We start from the raw sequence: 21,824 nt of genomic DNA on the forward strand, positions 1-21,824 counted from the left end.
CTGGCTGCAGAGTCGGAGGAGAAGATCAGAGAGTTGACGAAGGAGAAGCTGAACGTGGACCTCGACGATCTGGCGGTGGAGAGAGCGCACAGGCTCAACTACAAAGTCTCGGGTTGCAGGCCGATCATTGTTAAGTTCCACCACTACAAAAAGAAGAAAGAGATATTGGCATGCCGGAAGATGCTATGGGGCACCTACATATTCCTCTGAGAAGATTTCTCGCCACAGATCCTGAAGCAGAGGCAACTCCTGACGGAACACATGAGGGATGCCAGGATACGGACCTTTATTATTACTCATAATAAATTAATGGTTGATGGCCAAGCCTACATTACGAACGACGATTGCTCCGACATCATTTGCGTTGGACAAAGATGAGGAGATGGAGGACTGACATTTGGCAACCAGGGACAGGATGTGGACAAAGGCGAACCCGGCGGCAGCAGGATGGAAGGTCCAAGAAAGGTGAAAGGCCAGGAAAGGTGAACGGCCAAGAAAGGGTTGCTTCTCAGAGGAAAGATGTCACGGCTGGACGCGGCTCGTACGACGGGGGAGCTTGGAACGTGAGGCCATAATCGTCCAGCCAGGACACCAGGGATCCACGCCTTAGGAAAAGGAGAGGCACAGAATGACCCCCGGACTCTGTAGTGAAGGGGAAAATAGATTCGGCGAGAACAACAAGTGCGTCCTAGGGATTCGGGTTTAAATTGTGCCGATGTGTGTGATGTTTCCGACCGCAGACGTCCAAGGATGAGGGACAAGGAGAAGCCTTCGGAGCTGCAGCCGAAATCAGTGCAACCGCCGGAGGGAGACAAGGATGATTCTGGACACTTCCAAGATGCAGGTGAGGGAACTTTCTCTTTAGTGCAAAATGTGGAACGCTCGATCAACGACCGCAGATTGCGTATCCTAACCTCGAATATCGAGGGTCTGGAGAAGAGGGTGCGTGACGAGAGTTTTATGGAATTTGTCCAGCAATTTGACATTCAGTGTTACATGGAAACTTGGGAAAGGTCTAATAGTGTTCCAGAGTCGCTGTGGGAGGGGTTCTCGAAAGTTACGTGTAGGAGGGCTAATAGGGGCACGCGTCTTGGTGGGATAGCAATCATATTTAAACAAAAATGGAAAAAAATCATAAAACCACTAGATATTAATTATGAGGGGATGGTGGGGATTCAATTTTCGGGGAGGTCTCTGAACTTCATGCTAATAGCAGTATACAGGCAACCACCGGGGTAAAAATTCTACTCAGAACAGTTTTTCGATAACCTTGGAAACTATTTGTTGCGTTTGGGGGAGGATCACCTGGGGATCAGCATCCTATTTCATTTCTACTGTTTGTAAGTTTTGTTTTTGTTTTTCATTAATTATCCAGGATTCACTTCCATTTATCAATGTTGGTATGTACATAAGTTGATTTGTACAAAAATCCTTTGTTTATGGCATAATATAATCTGCTTATATTCTTTATTCGAGTGTTTAATTCTTCATCTATTTTTCCATTACTATTGATTGCAACACCTAGATGCTTAAAACTTTGTACTTGTTTTAGCTCTGAATCTTCAAAGCTTATTATGCAGGGTTTTTCTATTCTCCCTATCCTTAACACAGTTGTTTTATCTTTGTTTATTTTCATATATTTCTTTGACATATTAATATTTATTATTTCTAAATTTATTTGTAGGTTTGCTTGTGAATTTGCAAACTTTTTTTTATTAAACGGCAAATTTTTCGATGATCAACCAGGACACTTTACGTACGTGGGGGAGGGGGGAAGCAGCACAATTGACTATACCATATGCTCACTCGGTATGCTGAAACAGATCAGAGATTTTCGTGTGCATGCCCAAACGCAATCCCATCATATGCCTCTCGAATTCTCCCTCCAGTACAAAATAAACGGGAAGGTAGTTTTCAATAACAGTAATACGAAACTCAGGACAGAGCCGGGAAAAATTATTCCTTAAATACATATGGACAAAGGAAGGAACGATACGTTTGTTTTATGGAGGATGACATAACAAAAATGATGCGTGAACGCATGTGCACAGCCTTAGACGAATCCAATATAGACTAAGCGGTTCAGCTGGAATATCATACTTTGAACGTGCAGGAAGAAATATGGCAAAGAGAGGGGGGAAGGGGGACAGGCCTGTAAAGACAAGGTGGTACAACGATGAAAAATAAACTACATCACGCGTTAAAAGGGTATAGATAAGGAAATAGCATAGAAACCAGAAACAACTATATCTCAAGAAGAAAGGCTTATAATAACATTTTAACAGAAGAAAAGGAGAAATGGGAACAGGAAAATTTTGATGATATAAAAAAAGGCCGTAGCAGAAAAGAATAACACCGCTTTGTGAGGCATACTACGGAAAATACGGGGCCAAAAGAGCAACTGGGCACATATTGAACCTTACATTTGGGAAGCACACTGTCGCCGTGTCGTCCGGGGGGAAGGGGGGCCACCATGCTTAGAAGTTACGCGGGAAATATACTTTTTAGGGGATTTTGTTCCGATTCTCGACGAAGATTTAGGGGTCGATGAGATAAAAATAGCGATAAGGAAACTGAAAAAGGGGAAAGCGGCAGGACTTGACTCCATTGGGGCGGAATTTTTCAAAGCCAACGAAACTGACATTCGTATGGTGGAAACACAAAGCAAATTAATGGGCAAGATTTTTATAGAGGGGTACTTTCCGAAGGACTGGGCAAGCTCCATAATCTGTCCTATTTATAAAGGGGACAGAATTGACGCAAACAATTTCAGAGGCATTTCTTTATTACCTATATGGAGTAAAATTTACACACACACCTTAAACCGTAGGATCCAGAAATGGACAGAAATATTCGACAAAATGTCACCACTACAAGCGGGCTTCAGGAAAGGGTACAGCACGTTAGACAACATATTCATATTACAAACACTCGTACAGAGGAAAATAAAACGAAAGCGCGGGAAATTATACGCATGTTTCATTAATTTTGAAAAAGCATTCGACAAAGTTCATATGGATATTTTGTGGGGAAAATTGTATGAGAAGGGAATGTACGCGCACGCGCGTATGATCAGACCACTGCAAACAATATATGCGAGGTTAGAATTCGGAGTAAGATTCGAAGGAAACCAAGTATCTGCACTGCAGCCTTCGCTCAGAGGACTCAAACAAGGATGCATCCTATCACCAGTGCTATTCTCACTGTTCATAGATTGGGTAGCGCATGAAATTAAAATGGACCAGGATTCTATCCCATGTATAGGAGTGCAAAATATACCAGTCCTTATGTATGCAGACGACATAGTCATCTTGTCCGAGACAATAGAGGGTCTTCAAAGGGGCATAGATAGCATATATGAGGGGTGCATCAAATATAAAATGAAGTTCAACATTAAAAAAAACAAAAATCATTTTTACAAAAATGGCTACATATTTAGCAGACAGGAGACATGGAGAGCGGGTTAAAAACTTCACATACCTGGGGGCAACACTCTATGACAGGGAGCTGGACACACCACATAAGGGCAAGAAAAACTAAAACAAACTTTGCAAAAGAACAAGTCATAAGGACAATATATAAGGCACCTCAAATGCCTTTCCCTGTCATTCAAAACCTCTATTCATTAATAGTATTAAATTAAACTATGGAGTAGAACTGTGGGGGTTAAGGGGGGACAACACAATAATTTGCATACAAACCGAATTTTATAAGAGAGTAATGGGTGTAAGCAGAGGCACGGCCAACTGTGGGATTCTAAAGGAATTGGGCCTGAACAGAGACGCGGTACAAGCACGAATGAGGGTTGTTAAATATTGGATGCGATTATCACAATAGGGCCAAACTACGCTCAGGGGACAATGTTTGGAAATACAGACAATGGAGGAAAACGTTTACAGCTGGGGTATGGAAGTGAAAAATATCTTATATAATAGCGGAATGGGTTGGGTATGGGAAGAGGCATCTCAACAGAAAATCAAATCAGAGACAGGTTACTGGACATAGGCAAACAAGAAATAATAGCAGATTGGCAAACAAAGACCTCAATCAGGGAACAGCTAAGAGCAAGAGAATGGGGGAAAGCGAAATACATCCAGGTTGTGGGAAAAAATGAAAGAGGCACGAAGCATTGGTTCAGATTAGGGGGATGGAAACAACTAAGAAAGATAAACGAAGCAGGGGAAATGATATGTCCTTTGTACGATGGGGAGGAGACGGGCAAGCATATCCTACTGAACTGCCCTTCTACACGTGACCTAAGGGACAAATGGATGAAAAACTTAACAGGTGAGGGAGGAGGTAGACGACAGAATAAAGTTAAAGGAAACGGGGCAAAAAGTTTGTAAATACCTGGGAGAAGTAAGAGAACGGCGGGGGAAAGCTATTAGAGAGGCAGCGAAATGAGTGATCATGATCCAGACGAGCCATCTTTATATTGTAAGTGTGTGTAAAGTAAAATGTATGATTTTTGGTGAGAGTGCAGGAAATGAGAAGTGGGGCGAGGAAGAAGGAAGAAAGACTGGAAGAAGAACTGTTGAGAGAGGGGAAGAATGTATATATAGGGGACAAAGTAAGAGACAGCTTAAAAGAAAACCAAATGTAACAAAATATTGTAGAAAAATCAGAACTATGTAGTGCGTACAGCCTATGGCTCGCACAAAAAGAAAATAAATCTAAATAAAAAAATAAAGTGGGTACCTGAACGCCAGGGGGTGGTACTGATCACGTCACCCCCACCTTCGGCCGTGATGAAGTGTGTGTGAGGTCCTAACTCCACACCCCCCCATACGCCTTCATGACATTGCATAAAGCCCAGGAGAGCACTATATTTTGTAATAAATATAAATATACGAAGACTTCTATATACCAGTAACATAAGTAAAATACATGTTAGGCTTCACAAAATATTTTATTATAATTAATTATCGATTTGTGTAATTTGGTTTCAAGTTCAGCAAAAAATAACTGTAAAAGTAACTTACAGTTACTTTTCAAGTAACTGAGTTACATTTTAAAATGAGTAACTGTAACTGTTACTTTTTTAAGCAAGTAACTATAACTGTAACCAGTTACCATTTTAAAAGTAACTTTCCGAACACTGGTCCTTACTATAAACAAAACCCATGACTTAACTATAAATTATCAGGCTGATCTCAGTTCGGTATGTCTGAAGAGTATGGATTTGATTTCGGTAATTTTTTTCAATATCATTCCACAGTATCGAACACCTCTCCATAGTCTCGGACAAGAAGTATCGGTCTACTCTCAATGTTTATAAGGTCGTCTCAGCAGTGGCGTAACGAGACTCATGGGGGCCCCGGACAGACTACTCAAGTGGGGTTACCAGTTACTACTATTAGTAGCTGAACCTACAAATACAAAAAAACAAAAAAATTAGATGATAGGGTGGTAAATAAATATAATTCTGTTGATTGTGATTAAAGATATTTTTATTTATTTTTGACAAATGGTGGAGTCTAATAATATAATGTGTACAAAGTAACTAATTCAATAGATACTGTAACATTGTTTACTCATTAATAAATCATTAACGATTATTAACAATGTTCACTTTATTGATTAATTGATTATAATTAATTTTAGGTGTAAGCAGTGTTCGAATTGAAGAAAATGCAGAAGGGGGAAAATTTCAGATTTTTTTTGGAATTTGTGTATGAGTGCAACAGAGGTCATTACAATTAAGTTACCACTGGAGTAGGATTATGTATTTTGATGTAGAAATATAAATTATGCGTTGGATCATGGCGTCCTTCCTTTATATAAGCCACATTTCAGAACATTTTGTAACAGGAAAATCGTCCACACTAGATAGAGTTTGAAGTAGTTGGAAAATAGGTACTTTTTTAGAGAACCATTTTTCTCTGCGGATTTTTAGTTGGGCTTTTTCGACGTTTTGCTTAGTACAATTTGGCATTACGAACCTTTACTAACCATTAAGAAAAAACATTGTGAAAAAAGATCAAATTTCCGTTTTTCTTTAATGTTAAATAAGCCGGCATGTTAAGGAAAAACATCTATTCGATTGATTTTTGTGACTGTCATTTTTAATCGATTTTTGCCCCCAAGATTTGACACCTTTTCCTCGCCCCCCAATTTAGAACCCAATCGCTGCTACTGTTCGGTACCATTCCTATCTGCGGTGATTTGTTAGGGCTGGCGTGAATGCAATTTTTATATATAAAATATTATATTAAATGGATCTAATATAATAGAAATGTATTAAAATAATGCATATACTGTTGAGGATGTACTAGTTGAGAGCTAATTGTTATCTTGAACCCTCCCTCGAAACTTTTCTGGATCCGTCACTGGGGTGCGTGTGATAGAAGTATAGGAAGATAGGCTTTCGGACTGGGGCGGCGAGGGGAGGAGGGTTTCCGATAAAAAAAGGGGGATGTAATGAAGAATAAATCACCCTTTACTTCATGAAGAAAACGAGGTGTATGTAGTAAGAGTTTTACAATAGTCTCCATGCTCTAGGAAGTTTACGTTTCAAAATTCCACATATCGTTCCGTTTTTTGTGATTTTTCTTAATTTCGACCAGCAAATGCGACAGCTTCTTAGATGGAAAGTTGTACAGACATACAAATATACTTATTCTGATTTTTACACCGAATAAATGTAATCGTGAGATGTAAGGAAGCAAATTACTTATGACGTATATTCTGTTGCTATTTGCCTACTTGTTGGAGGGGAAATCTTGCAACGTCATTTTCTAATTTGGTTATTTGAGGTTGCTTTCTATCTCTTCGGTAATTACAACGATAAGATGAATCATAACCTGAATAAATAGCAATGATACAACCATGCCTGACTAGGGTCCAAACATGGGACCTCTGATTTCGCCCGTTGTGCTCACACGTCGGGAGCGGAATCCTTTGAAACATCGGTTAAAAAATCACATAGAGGTCCTCTAAAAAATCTAGAATTGGTAAATAAAATTAAACCTCATGGCACAACAGGGTATAAAAATAAACTGAAGCAATTCAAAACTTCTCTCCACATACCTTATTTTTATCCTCTAGTAATAACTTATTTGTGAGTAAAATTTTAACTTGATTGATGAATATTTGGGGGTCGCCCCATTTTGCACATTTTTATTTCCTGTCAGGATAGATTCCCAAACTATTGTGAAAAAATAAAGTAATACATACCAATTTCCACATATGATTTTTTTTTGTTCTCTAGTATGTGAAGTTTAAACTTAATTGATGGATTCTTGAAGCTTGCACTATTGTAAAATATTTCCACTCATATCCAAACCCACACACCCATACATCTTCTCTCCTTTTAAATAATACTGAAACTTTCCTTATTTCATTGCTACTATGTAACACTCTACATGCTCATGTAAATTCATCTCATTTTCCTTAGTTGTAGCATTTGTATATATATATATATATATTTACAACATAGGGCATCAAGTCATTATTTGTATTAATATTGTTTTAAATGAGATGTATGGCATGATTGTAACCCTAGTGTGGTAGTAAATAATAATAATATTTTTTTGAGGATCGATTATGTCATAGTACTGTTTGGTCCTCGCCAGCTAAAGGCACTCGATGTTCAGAATGTTGAAGAATGGGATTGTAAATTATTTGCCACATGCTCTTCATGTCCAGCAACCAAGAGATGATTATGAAGGAATTCTGCCCCTCTCTTTTTTGTTTCATGGAGGAAGAAGTGGAAATGAGTCGTTTCGATCTCCCGGTGCAACTCATCATGTTCTGTGGATGAGCAAATGTATCTATGTGCTTAAGATATTTCGGCATTGATTGCAGTTGGCCTAAAATGAATCAAGAAAATAACCTACTTTGCCCTGCCTGTGAGCTTGGTCTACATCAAACAGTAGAAAGAAGCTTCTCTTGGAATTCGAGCCCCTTGAACGATATCCCATTTATGACTTATACGAGTCGGATTGTGGCTATCAAAACTTACGGAGCATTTTGCAGATATCTGTGTTTCTTTCGGAACACCTGGTTTCGCTTGCTTCTTTCGATGATAGAGTGACACGGAAGCAATGGAGAAAATGTCCGAATTTACAAGATCTTCCATCCCAGCATGATGACTGCAGATCACAGATGAAGCGGACAATCTGAAGTTAGCGAAGCTTGTGACAGAAAGGACTATATTCTTTGGAGGAAAGTAAAAGAAAATCGGAAACCTTTCTGCAAGAATTAAGGACTAAAAGTGGTAAAGGTTGTAAGTGGCAAAAGCGAAAGTGTTGGGAAATGGCATCGTTCAGCACATGGGCCCGTAAGAACGTTCACACTAGTGACCTCTTTACACGCCCTTTGAACTACTTAGAGGGCTACCAGCCATTTTTCACGTTTACCACATTATAAAGGATGGCACATTTTAGAATTTAACGTGGAAAACGGCGTTTGAATTATTGTGGCAATTTTAACTTCAATTATCCAATTTTACCAATTTTACCAATTTTAGTCTTCAATTATCCAAAGGAATGGGTGGACGATCCCATTTTCAATTAATTTAATCATAGAATCTCACAGATGAAAGCAGTGAGTGACACAGTTGAACGAGACATCGGCCTAATCCAAAATTATAATGAACTTGTAATAAAATAGGTGAAAAAGAGAAACAGTTCTTCTTCGTAAAGTAACAAATCACAAAAAAAAAAAAGATTCGAATTCCATCAAAGCAAATTTATTGTCGTAGGTTTCTAAATGCACAGATCTTAAGTAAGAGATACATTCAAGTTAATTAGATAAGAAATTTAAATTGAGGCCACCCGTAAATATTGTTTGTTTGAAATAAAATTTGTAGTGTAAAAATGTCCTTGTGGAGAATTGAAAACGTACTACAATCTAAGAGCACTTCGGTTAGCCCTTTACATCGGAGGAGGGAGGTTACCGCTCCTGTTGCCTCTGCATTGTTACGCCCCTGCGTGTCAATCTCGTCTCGAATTTCAAGATAGATAAAGACGAAACTGAGACTTGTTTCCGTTCCACTCCTAATATACAGTTAAAATAGGAAAAGCATAATAACACGTACTGCTCGTACCCCAACGCAGTAGGAACAACCATATGCATTGATTGATCTACAATTTAGATGGTACTAAAAAATACATTTTATTTTCAGGTGTTCATTTATGTTTCTACAGCATACTCTAATTGCGAAAACAGGGTTGTCGAGGAGAGACGTTACGACACAACGTATACTTACGACAACATCATGGAGGCTTTGAAATTGATGAATGGAGACTGTCTGAAGGAGGTACAACCCCTGTAAGTGTATTTGCTCAATTAATTTCTTGTCTTGTATTTTGATGGTTAATTTTTGTCTAGCATTTACTAGTCCCCCATCGGGTGCCTCCCTAGGTGGCGGATTAGGGAAGGCCTTCCAGATATTGAAGATACCGGATAGTTTCGGGGTGGACCAAAACTAGCAAAGTACTGCCTTGCAGTAAAAAGAAGGATCTTCAAAGGCTAGGGTACAAAACCCTAGCAGAAAAGCAACGATCCTGGGAGCTTACAAGATTGGGCGTGGGATTAACAGTCCAGCCCCAGAAAAATACTTGTTACGAAACTAAGTGATAGCAGCCGGATGGATATAATGGTACGACACAGGCAATACAAATGTAAAACTATTGGAAAATGGCAACATGGAATGTGCGATCCCTTAATAGAGCAGGAGGATTGAATAACCTCAAACGAATAACGGAGCAATATAAGATCGAAGTTATTCCACTACAAGAAATTAAGTTTAATAGAAGAGTTATCATTGATACGGGAGACTACACAATATTCTATAGTGGACATGGTCAAACACCTTTGGAACTGGATTTTTAGTGACCAAAGGAATAAAACAGATTGGTATAGATTTTGAACCAATCAGTGAAGGTATATGCAAATTAAAAATAAAAACAAAACTCTTTAATATCACACTTACACACGTACATGCACCAAATGAGGAATTAGAAGAAAAGGACAAAGACTACTTTTATGAGCAGCTGGAAAGTACATATAATAAACATCCAAAACATGATGTTATAAAAATTCTTAGAGATTTCAAACCAACATAGGAAGATAGGATGTATATAAACCAACTATTGGGAAGCATAACCTAACGTAAACTGTAATGAAAACGGAGGAAAACGAGTAGATTTTGGTACCAGTAAAAATATGATTGTTAGTAGCACGACATTCCCACACAAATACATACATAAAGCTACCTCTCAGTCTCCAGATGGTATGGCAAATAATCAGATAGACCATATGAGAATAGACAGAAGATATTTGATTTGATTTGATTTGATTTAGTTTATTTTACTTCGCGTTTTGTGCCTCTTGGCTAATTTGCTAATGCAAAATTATAATACTTATCCAACTCTCTGAAGAAATTCAAATGACAATAGGACTAAGCCAGGGGTTTCCACACTGCTATTTAACATAAATTTGAAACATGTAATTAGAAAGATTGAAAGAAATCCTGGAGGAACCATCTTAAATAGAACAATTTAATACCTTGCATTTACTGATGACGTTGCATTACTAAACAGAACACTAAAAGCACTAAAAGCTGCTCTGAAACAATTACAAAATAGTGGACATGAGATTGGACTGGAAATAAACCAGGATAAGACAACATAGATGATAACAATAAGATCAGGTATGAAACTATAAATGAGTTTGAAACCAACAGTCAAAAGTTTAAGCGAGTTGGAAATTTCAAATATCTAGGTTCAACAATAACAGAAGATTGTAACATTGCAGAAGAGGTACAAGCAAGAATAACAGCAGGCAACAGATGCTAGCATGCCTTTAGAAATATTTTAATGTCCTCACAAGTGAACCGAAAGCTGAGACTAAGGCTGTGTAGAACTATAATGAAACCAAAAGTGTTGTATGAGTCGGAAACCTGGTGTCTCACGTAAAAGGAAGAGGAAGGGCTACATATATGGGAGAGGAAGGTTTAGCGGAAGATACATATGGACCAATCTATGAACATGGCATACAGATTATTAGGGAAAACGAAGAACTAGCTACACTTTAACAGAACCCAAATATAGCAAGTGAAATAACAGCTAAACTACTTAGCTCGTTGGGGTATGTAGAATGGAGGCAACCAGACAGAGCAGTATATAAGATCTACAAAGGGGAACAGGATGCCAAGAGGAGTGTTGGCAGACCCAGGAAGAGATGGCTTGACCAGGCGGAAGAAGACCTCAAACAAACGGACATAAGAGGGTGGAGAACCGAGATAAGTAGGCAGCTATCACGAAGGAGCCCAAGGTCAGGCACGGGCCATAGAGTCCTGGATTAAATAAGTAAGTACTATTAGCACCATCATATTTACGATTGTGAAGGTCTTTTTTTATTTTTCTATTTTTTCATCCTTTTCAACTACAATGGTGTTATATCGAGAAATATATTATATAACCTTCTAAAAATATAACGTAATTAAGTAATGAAAATGGTATAAGATTCATTACTTTTGCAACCTCAAAGAATTTAATTGTGAAAAGTACCACTTTTAAACGTAAAGATATCCATAAATATACTTGGTCTTCTAAAGATGGAAAATCTCATAATCAGATAGATCATATTCTCATTGATAAGAGAAGGCATACTAGTATAATTGACGTTCGTACACATAGAGGTGCTGACTGTGCCACTGACCATTATTTAGTAATTGCTAAATTAAGAGAAAGACTCGCAGTGATAAATCATAAGCAACAAAATCTAAAAGTTATAAAATTTAATATAGGAAAATTTGCAGATGAACGAATTAAGAATGATTACCAAATAAAACTGTCAAATAGATTCGATGTTTTGCAGGATTTAAATGATGATGAAAATATAAATGAAACAGACGTAAATAAGAATTGGGAGCACATACGTAATGCAATAGACAGCAGCTAAAGAAAGTATAGGATACCATAAACCAAGAAAAAGTAAGCCATGGTTTGATAAGGAATGTCATAATCTAATAGAAATAAGAAATCATGCTAGACTTAGGGGGTTAAATAACTCTGATGATACAAATCTAAGCAATTATAATAGAAAAAAGCGAGAAGTTAACCGTACGTTTAGAAGTAAAAGAAAGAGATTACTTGAAAAGCAAAATTAACGAAATTGAAACAAACAACAAAAACAAAAATATCAGAGATTTATATAAAGGTGTAAATGAATTTAGAAAGGGATGACAAACTAAAGTAAACTTGATAAAAGATAAAGATGGTGATTTTCTAGCTAACCCAAACGATATTCTAAATAGATGGAAGATCTACTTTAATGACCTTTTAAATGTTCATGTAGGAGATAAATCAGAACCTTTAGTTCCAGAACCAAACTTGACTCAAGTTAAAGATGCTATTAAAAGGATAAAGAATAACAAAGCACCTGGCATTGATTTAATACCAGCTGAGTTAATTAAATATGGTGGAAATTCATTAATATGTCAAATTCATAAATTAATTTGTTTAATATGGAATGAAGAAGAAATCCCTCAACAGTGGAAAGAATCCATAATTGTTCCTGTGTTTAAAAAAGGTGATAAAATGAACTGCAATAATTACCGTTGAATTTCTCTACTCTCAACAAAATATAAAATACTATCTAACATTCTTTTAACAAGACTAACCCCATATGCTAATGAAATTATAGGTGATTATCAATGTGGATTTAAACGTAACAGATCAACTACAGATCAAATTTTTCACATTAGATAGAAACTTGAAAAAAAGTGGGAATATAATCAAAACGTCCATCAGCTATTCATTGATTTCAAAAAAGCATATGATTTGGTGAAAAGAGATAAATTATATAATATATTAGTAGAGTTTGGAATACCTAAGAAGCTTGTTAGTATGATAAAAGTATGCACCAGTGAAACAGAAAGTAAAATTCGTGTGGGTATTAATATGTCTACAAAATTTACAATTCATGATGAGTTAAAGCAAGGAGATGCATCTCCACTGCTCTTTAATTTTGCCTTGGAATATACTGTTAGGAAGGTAAAAGAAACTAAAAAAGGACTAAAATTGAATGGTGTGACTCAGTTGTTAGCATATGCAGATGATGTAGACTTATTAGGGGATGATATAAATACAATTGAGAATAATGCTAAAATATTTTTCAAAACTGCTAAAGAGATAGGTTTATAAGTTAACAAAGAAAACTAAATATATGCTTACAGGCCGAAACCAAGTGTTAATAATCAAAATCTAATTATTGATAATAACTCTTTTGAACTAGTTTCCAAATTCAAATACTTAGGAGTAATATTAACAAATGAAAATGATATTAAAGAGGAAATAAAAAGTAGGCTTAATTCAGGAAATGCATGTTACTTCTCTCTTCATAAACTTTTGTCTTCTTGTTTAATATCTAAGAAACTAAAAGTTAAAATATACAAAACAGTAATTTTGCCTGTAGTATTATATGGGTGTGAAACTTGGCCCCTTACATTGAAAGAGGAACATAAATTGAGAGTATTTGAAAATAAGATCCTTAGGAAAATATTTGGACCTAAATGGGATGAAAAGACAGGTAAGTGGAGAAGGTTACATAATTTAGAACTACACAATTTGTATTCATGTCCAGATATTATTAGAATAATTAAATCAAGAAGACTTAGGTGGGCAGGCCATGTGGCACGAATGGGAGAGGAAAGAGGAGTTTACAGGATTCTTGTTGGGAAACCTGATGGTAAGAGACCTGTAGGAAGGCCAAGACGAAGATGGATGGATAACGTTGAGATGGACCTAAAGGAAGACAGACTTATTCTGTGGAACTGGAGGCACATAGTGGTTCGGATCGCACTTTAAACTGTAGGTTCAGTCCCGATTAGCTTTTCTGTCCATAAAGTGGACTTAATACAACAAATCAATCAATCACTTATTCTGTGGATCACATTAACAAAGCCGGCCACTGTGGCGGGGTGGTTAGCACATCGCGCTACGACGCCAGGGGCCCTGGGTTCGAAACGCGGCCTGGGCATTGATATTTGTGAGTGTCCATTCATCAATTTCATCATGCACTCATCCCCATCTTCGCAAATTAGCCAAAAGTGGCACAAAAAGCGAAGTATAATAAAGCAAATCAATAAGAATAACACATTAACCAAATATCATGATTCATACTATATTTCAGTGTATCTAAAATGTGTTTCTCTAATAAGTATGTAACTATAAACACAGAAGAAACCAACATAACTTTACCTTTGTACAGTCTCCTGGAAAAGAAAGAAAATGCCTATCTGTTTGCGAAATCCTATGCAGAAAACATTGTGGAAGAATATTCAGACTCCATACCTGTAGCCATCTTCAGGCCATCAGTTGGTGAGTTGATAACTATATGTGTGTTAAATGTTACTACATTATTGCTATTTTTATTGAGTGCTATTCATTATCCCATACTCTAGATAATTCTCTTACGTCTTGAAGAAATCAGTACTGTGAACGCCACTAAAATAAGAATATAGAAGTGAAATTGCCGTACACAACGTGCAAATGTTTTATTTATTATTATATATTTAACTAATGTTTCAGATACAGTACTGAATGTTAATATTATACAGAAACATTAACAGCAGGAAAACAAGACAATGCATGAATACAGATAAAAAAAAAATTACAACAAATATTTTTAACAATTGCTGGAAGTTGCGTTCTGGGAAGAAAAAAAAATATGTCATCGTTTGAAGGCATGTAAATATATAAACGAGGAAGCCTGTAGACAAAGACAAACACACTGCTGTAAAAGGGATACACTTATAGTGAGATTGTGATGAAAGAGTTTTACGTTGCTTGTTGGCCGTGTGGGTACTCGTAGATGAATAGGTTGATTAAAAATTCGCTTTTAATTTTGCCATTCATGATTTTATGCAAATATTTCCTCTCTGCTAGTTCGCGATTAGTATGTGGTAATTGTATATTCAAGATAGACACACTATCTGTCTTATGGAGATTTCTTAGGGAAGGCATTCTTTGGTGAGCAATGGCAAGGAAAAAGTTGAGGACAGAATCAATCCTGGGATACATTATCTCCATTGCTCTTTAACTTTGCCTTAGAATATGCTGTTAGGAAGGTAAAAGAAACTAAAGAAGGACTAAAATTAAATGGTGTGACTCAGTTGTTAGCATATGCAGATGATGTAGACTTATTAGGGGATGATATAAATACAATTAAGAATAATGCTAAAATATTTTTTCAAAACAGCTAAAGAGATAGGTTTGGAAGTTAACAAAGAGAAAACTAAATATATGCTTACAGGCCGAAACCAAGTGTTAGGTAATAATCAAAATCTAATTATTGATAACAACTCGTTTGAACTAGTTTCCAAATTCAAATACTTAGGAGTAATATTAACAAATGAAAATTATATTAAAGAGGAAATAAAAAGTAGGCTTAATTCAGGAAATGCATGTTACTTCTCTCTCCATAAACTTTTGTCTTCTCGTTTAATATCTAAGAAACTAAAAGTTAAAATATACAAAACAGTAATTTTGCCTGTAGTATTATATGGGTGTGAAACTTGGTCCCTTACATTGAAAGAGGAACACAAATTGAGAGTAATTGAAAATAAGATCCTTTGGAAAATCTTTGGACCTAAAAGGGATGAGGAGACATGTGAGTGGAGAAGGTTACATAATTTAGAACTACATAATTTGTATTCATGTCCAGATATTATTAGAATAATTAAATCAAGAAGACTTAGGTGGGCAGGCCATGTGGCACGAATGGGAGAGGAAAGAGGAGTTCACAGGATTCTTGTTGGGAAACCTGATGGTAAGAGACCTGTAGGAGGGCCAAGACGAAGATGGATGGACAACGTTGAGATGGACCTAAAGGAAATCGGTAGGGATGGAAAAGAGTATATAGATCTTGCTCAAGATAGGTACAGATGGAAGGCCTGTGTTGCTGCAGCCATGAACCTTCGGGTTTAAGAAGGCTAGAGAGTTAGTTAGTTAGTTAGTTAGATGGTTTGATTCTTGAAGCCATATTTGAGGTAGGGGGCATAGGCTTGCGCACGAGGGGCAAGAGGGAATTGCCTCCCCTAATTATGGACGTCCGCAGATTTGTTCCACGGAGGGACAAGCAAGGTATTGTTCCATGGTGTATATTACCCCAATAATAATGTTCCTCCCTCAAACAACACAACTTGAATTTCAAATTATTGCATTAATGTAAATTACTATGACTGTAATCAAAATATGCGTGTGAAATATATACTTTTAGGTTGACATTCGATTTCTAACGAGAAGGTCTGGCCATCCATGCCCCCCCTCCCCCCCCCCCCCCCCCCCCGTTCCAGTCGTCCATGTCCCTGTTTCACCTAGAAATTTAGTAGAGAGGAATCTTATCGCCGTTATTAAACGATATTAAACTATATTAAACTCTTAAAGAAAATTAAGTATTTTCAAGCCGATTAAAGTTAAAAGCAACTACGAAGAAAAGGGGGTGCAGTGGCGCAACCGCAGGGGGCAATGGGCATTGCCCTTCCCCGGCCTTGAACGGAAATCAATTCTAGAGAGCCAAAGGGGGCAAACATTGAGGTAAAAGAAAGCAAGACTAGTAGAATCTAAGAGAAGCAGGACAAGGGGTTATTAAATATGGAATTAATTTTCACGTATTTCTTGCATTATTTCTTCCAGAAGGCTAAGAGCACCTGCGGGTGAACACAGAGGAGCAATTGCACCTCGATATCAAATTATATACAATATATTTTGTAAAATATTCTTGCTCGCTTCGCTCGTAATGCCTGCTTTCCTTACAGTCTTGTAAAGTTCAGAGCCGTAGTTAAGGGGGAGGGGCGCCGAACAATATAAATTTAAAAAATTGTAAAAGAGAATTCCATGGAGTCCGAAGAATTTTTTGTTCCACATTAAATCAATATTATTTTCAGTTTGCAAAATTTTGAAATTAAAAATTTTCTTCCTCGCTTCGCTCGCAATTTTATTGTTTTCTGTAATAATGCGTTGTAAATTACCAGAGAAGGAAGTTATAAGTACTAAGTACTTCAGACTCTTGCTGCTAAACAGTTTTGTTTTAAATACATGAAAACAATTGTTTGGAGGAAACATTTCAAACTATTTATTTGGTTTGTAGCATTCACCCATCAATGAAATGAAACAGTGAGATAAAATTAGAATTTTCATTCCCGACTGAACTTTCATCAAGCCTTTTGCCTCCCCCCCCCCTAATCAGAGTGTCTGGGCACGCATATGAGTAGGGGAGATATAGTCCATGCAAACTAAAGCAATTTTGCCTCAAACCTGGGCAAAATTGCTTCAGAAGCTTTTTAAACAATTTCTAGCTCAGAAATCATTGCTAAATAACATATTCAAAATCAGACAAAATCGAACCACGGGAAAACCCCCAAAAATGTATATCAAAATGGCGGACTGGCTACTGTGAATTTCCTCATATTTTATGTTTATTTGTGAATAATTTTTTAATATTTTGTGTATTATTACTTATAATTTGTGTTTGTTGTTGTGTCAAATTATATTTTGCCTTTTAATAATGGAAATATCTCAATTGTTTACGATTTATGAGAAACAATTGGACCATGGACAAGAGGTAGTAAACATATGATAATCAGGAATGACCTGCATTGCATGTAACTTCATAACAGCTGATAGAGTCGACTCGTGGACGATTTGCAGTTGCAAACCATACTGTATATTCTCTCCATTCTTGCAGCAACAGGATATCACAATTACCTTATGCCTCTATACCTGTACTTCGAGATAAATGTTGTTTGTCGTCTGAAAATCCAACTGTGCAGAAAATGTTCCTGGGAGGTAAATTTGTGACCAAAAGAAGTGCCAGATTACGGGCCGGACTCGGATTGAGATTTGAGTTTTTGTTTAACTTCACTTTATGCCCAAATAGGCTAATTGGAACTGGACCTACAGTTTAAAGTGGGATTCGAACCACTATGTTCCTCCGCCGAGTATCGAATCCGGAATCCTGGGTTGGACTCGGATCAGACCTCGTAATAGAACAAACACTAAGGGATTCCTTGTAAAGAAGGAAGGACTGACACGAGGAAGCGGGTTTACAGAAATCCAGAAAGCAACATGGGTGTTTTCCAGACGCCTATGTTCCACTTACAACTTAGCAATGCAATAATATACCAGAGTTTTGTTGGAGTGGTGAACATCACAAAGAAATGAGAGAAACTAGACAAACGGAGGACAGAAATGATATGAACAGAGCAATCGAACGATGAATCCCCATTCCATTTAAACTCACTGCAGCACTAGTACAGCAGTCACAGCTGATCTAAGAGTTAATTTTCAGGAATTGCATTACATCGGTACATTCAAAATGATTGAGACAGAGATGTTCAAATATTCTGCCAAAAGGTTGATAAAGTGAAAATCATAGGATCTTCTGCTGCTACTGCTGTTGTGAGCCCTGTCGGATACGATATACAAGCAGATGCAGCACTCTTTAAGAGAGTGACGACTTTTGGCACAGGCGGTGCCACTGGAAAATGTCATGTCTTACGAGCTTCGTGCGTATCTTTGTGCATTATTCGAATGACAAACTATGTTCAGGAGAGCCGACAAGTCTCAGTTAGGTCATGCAATACTCAAATACTCCAACAAGTTAATGGAAGAAGTTCAGCGTAAAGCCAGTGCGTTTTGGATGGTGGATCTGTCCTACATTGAGTTCCATTGCTTAACAATTTCACACACAAGAACATTAAGAACATTGCAGTCTCTTATGCAGATTTCACTCTGAAAACGAATGGAAGGCATACAGTAGGTGTCCTACGATCAACGGAATAACCCTCAGAAGACACTCCACCAAGATCAGTGGGTAGAAAAGAACGCTAACTAGCTAATTAAAACATAAACAAAGCAAATATTTTCCTTAGAAGCGAGACTTTGAAGAAGCGCCGGTGTGCTGTGTACAATGCAAGTGTGGATGCTCATCTGGACATCGTGCTGCAGTCTCATCTTCACAAAATGCAAGTACTTGTACAACAGTACTAGAGGGAAGACGCCGACTTGCTTCCGTACCATGCCAAGGTAAATGGTTTCAAGTCGTACTATCGCAGTGCTATAATGTGGGAAACATCTCCAAATACTGTGTTCGACATCCTCGGAATTAAATCATTGTTAGGTCGTGACATCCGCAAGCTGCTCCTGTTTCTGTATGTTTTCACGGGATGTTATACCATACCCAGAATTTTTCTGACCTCCCCGATGGCGTAGTGATAACGTCCATCGCCTTGTATTCAATGGGCTCAGGGTTTGATACCTGAAGAAGGTACGTAGTGATTAGGATCCCACTTTAAACTGCATGTCCAGTTCTGATTAGCTTATCTCTGAATAAAGTGGACATAAAACAAAAACTCAAAACCAGATCCATAATGTGTTCGATTGAGAAATCCTTGACATTAGACAAATTGATGAAGGTAACTGAACTCCGTTAAGCTGCAAATTCATTTAATGTACGTTCCTGTCAGCATTCAGATATTGAAGCCGTTGGAAGAAAAGCAATGCTTCTGTTGTACGACTGGGAGTCGTTGGAATCCACAAACGAACTGTCGTCGAATGTTAATTGATATCTGCAGCTGCTTAGGTGGTTACACCTGAGCGTTTGCCACCTACCCATTTGTCCACAAAGTACCAGAGCTTTCGCACACACGTTAAAAGTAGAATCTGCAAGTATACAGAAGAGAGGATCAAGGCAGAGGGATGGGGTTTGGTATATAAATAATAATTTCTGCTATGGAGGCTGTGCACTCACGACATCCAGATTTCCTATTTAAGATGATTTGCTGTTCTTGCACGACGAAAAATGATACTTCACGTTGTGGATGCAATCGTAATCGAATGACCTCTTCAACAGCTCGTGGCGAGTTGTTTCAATAATAATATGTCAGTCACTAGCGTACACAGAACTCTTTTTATGGTGGAGAGAGAATTGGAATTGTAAAAATGGGAATCACCTAGGTTCTACTGAGGGGGTGTTACACAATAAAATATTTCATATATTTGGATCTTTCACTCAAAATTGTAATCCGAGGATAAATTTAAGAGGGATTTGCATTTAGCACTTTGGTTTCTTCCAAGTTCTTTGCTGCTTTCATTAAAAAAATGATTTTTGTAAAAAAATCGGGAGGGACTGTAGCTCCATCTGTCCCCTTCTACACACACATTTGTACGCCAGTGTTTACAGTGGTGAAGATGATTAATTAAACTTTGTCCATCCTTAGAAGTTGACTTTATAATTAATAGAAGTTGAAAAATAATTTTATTTGGAGGTAATTTTAATTTTCTCGATTTCTAACTTCTATAAATAATTTTTAATATCAAAATTACATAAGAAGTGGCACATTGTTGAAAGATAGTTTTAGTTTAAACATTGGTAAATGTAAAGAAAAGCATTATCTCTCTCTATAAGGCGTAAATTGCCTTTGCCAGTCCGCCATTTTGAAATCCGTTTTGGGGGGTTTTCCCATGGTCCGATGTTGTCTGATTTTGGATATGTTATTCAGCAATGATTTCTGAGCTAGAAACTCTTAAAAGACCTTGTGAAGCAATTTTTCCCAGGTCAAAGTGTAAATTGCCTGGACTAATAAGAGATTTGAAGAATATGGTAATGAATGATTGGTTTTCAATTTGAGTGAATCTGTACATAAAACCTGGAAAACACTTTGCTGTTTTAGTAGTGTTCGCAATGTGCTCCAAGATCTTTTTGAGAGGACAACTTTTTGATGGGATTGTTTTCAAGAGAGTAAACAGAAAGGACATTGTTCCTTTTTTTTAGGGAAACGTGAATCAGTGGTATTTCTGGGGATTCAATGCTAGGTTCCACTGACGAGACTACACCAAGTAGTTCTGAAAGAGATTGTTGTAAGATTGTTGTGATGAGATTACTTTGAAGAGCTTAGAATCATCGGCACACAGAAGTACATTTATAGGGAGAGAATACATGTCTGTCAGGGAGATCGTCCATGTAAAGCAGGAACAAAAGTGAGCCTAACACGTTCCCCAGGGATACTTGAGACAAGACAGGTAGAAAGCTGGAAGAGGTGCCATAATCTGCTCTCGTGTAAGCAGATAGTCATTTGGCAAACATAGAAATTTACCATGGATGTTCAATCTGGATTGTAGTTTATGAAGAAGGAGATTATGACTAATTCTAATGAAGGCTTTGACATGTCTAAATATATAACGTCAAGCTGGGAATTATTTTAAATTGAGTTTCAAGAGAAAGCAATTCTTAGAGATTGGTCAAGCAAGAGCTGCCAGGAAGGAAAGTACAGAAACGGTTGAGATTCAAGGTTAAAATAACACGAGACACGATCTGCCTGAACCAGTTATAATGAAATGAGAAAATAATAACAAAAATGTCAAAAAACGAAAGGAAAACATCTTTGCAAAGAACATAATATTTATTGGTCTGTTTCTCAAAATATGATCACGATTTTATTTTAGCATATTTATCACCTTTTGATTCATTTTGTGAAGGGCTTTTTTTCTTTTTTTTTTTACACGACGGCACCATGGCAAATTAAATTGTGTTTTAGAAACAACGGAGACGAATGGGTCATTTACGCACCCCCTCCTGTTTTGCTTACCGCCGTAAATTGAAAAACATGCAGTCGATCCTAGAAAACGCCAGCCGCAAAAGTCGCAAAATATTTTCAAAGACCTGGCGGTGAATTCAAGCGCGGAGGTGTTTTTTTTTCTTTTTTTATCTGTCGACTGATTTAGACATCACTGTTGCCAAACGCTCTGTGAAATTACTTGAGTCTAGTTGCGTGGAACGTTTCATGCAAAAATCTGTGTCAGGTGAAAATGAAT

General features: G+C 37.3%; 1 protein-coding gene across 1 annotated transcript in view; it reads left to right on the forward strand.

The window, feature by feature from the left end:
* The window catches only part of LOC145991379 (putative fatty acyl-CoA reductase CG5065), a 102,728-nt gene that overhangs the window by 8,206 nt on the left and 72,698 nt on the right, over positions 1-21,824 (forward strand). The window contains exons 3-4 of the mRNA XM_083127371.1: positions 9,128-9,273; positions 14,221-14,330. Coding sequence (XP_082983497.1) covers positions 9,128-9,273; positions 14,221-14,330 — 256 coding nt within the window. The remainder of the gene's footprint in view (positions 1-9,127; positions 9,274-14,220; positions 14,331-21,824) is intronic.

The sequence above is a fragment of the Lepisma saccharinum genome, chromosome 8, assembly GCF_977018435.1.
Source record: "Lepisma saccharinum chromosome 8, izLepSacc3.1, whole genome shotgun sequence".
NCBI lineage: Eukaryota > Metazoa > Arthropoda > Insecta > Zygentoma > Lepismatidae > Lepisma > Lepisma saccharinum.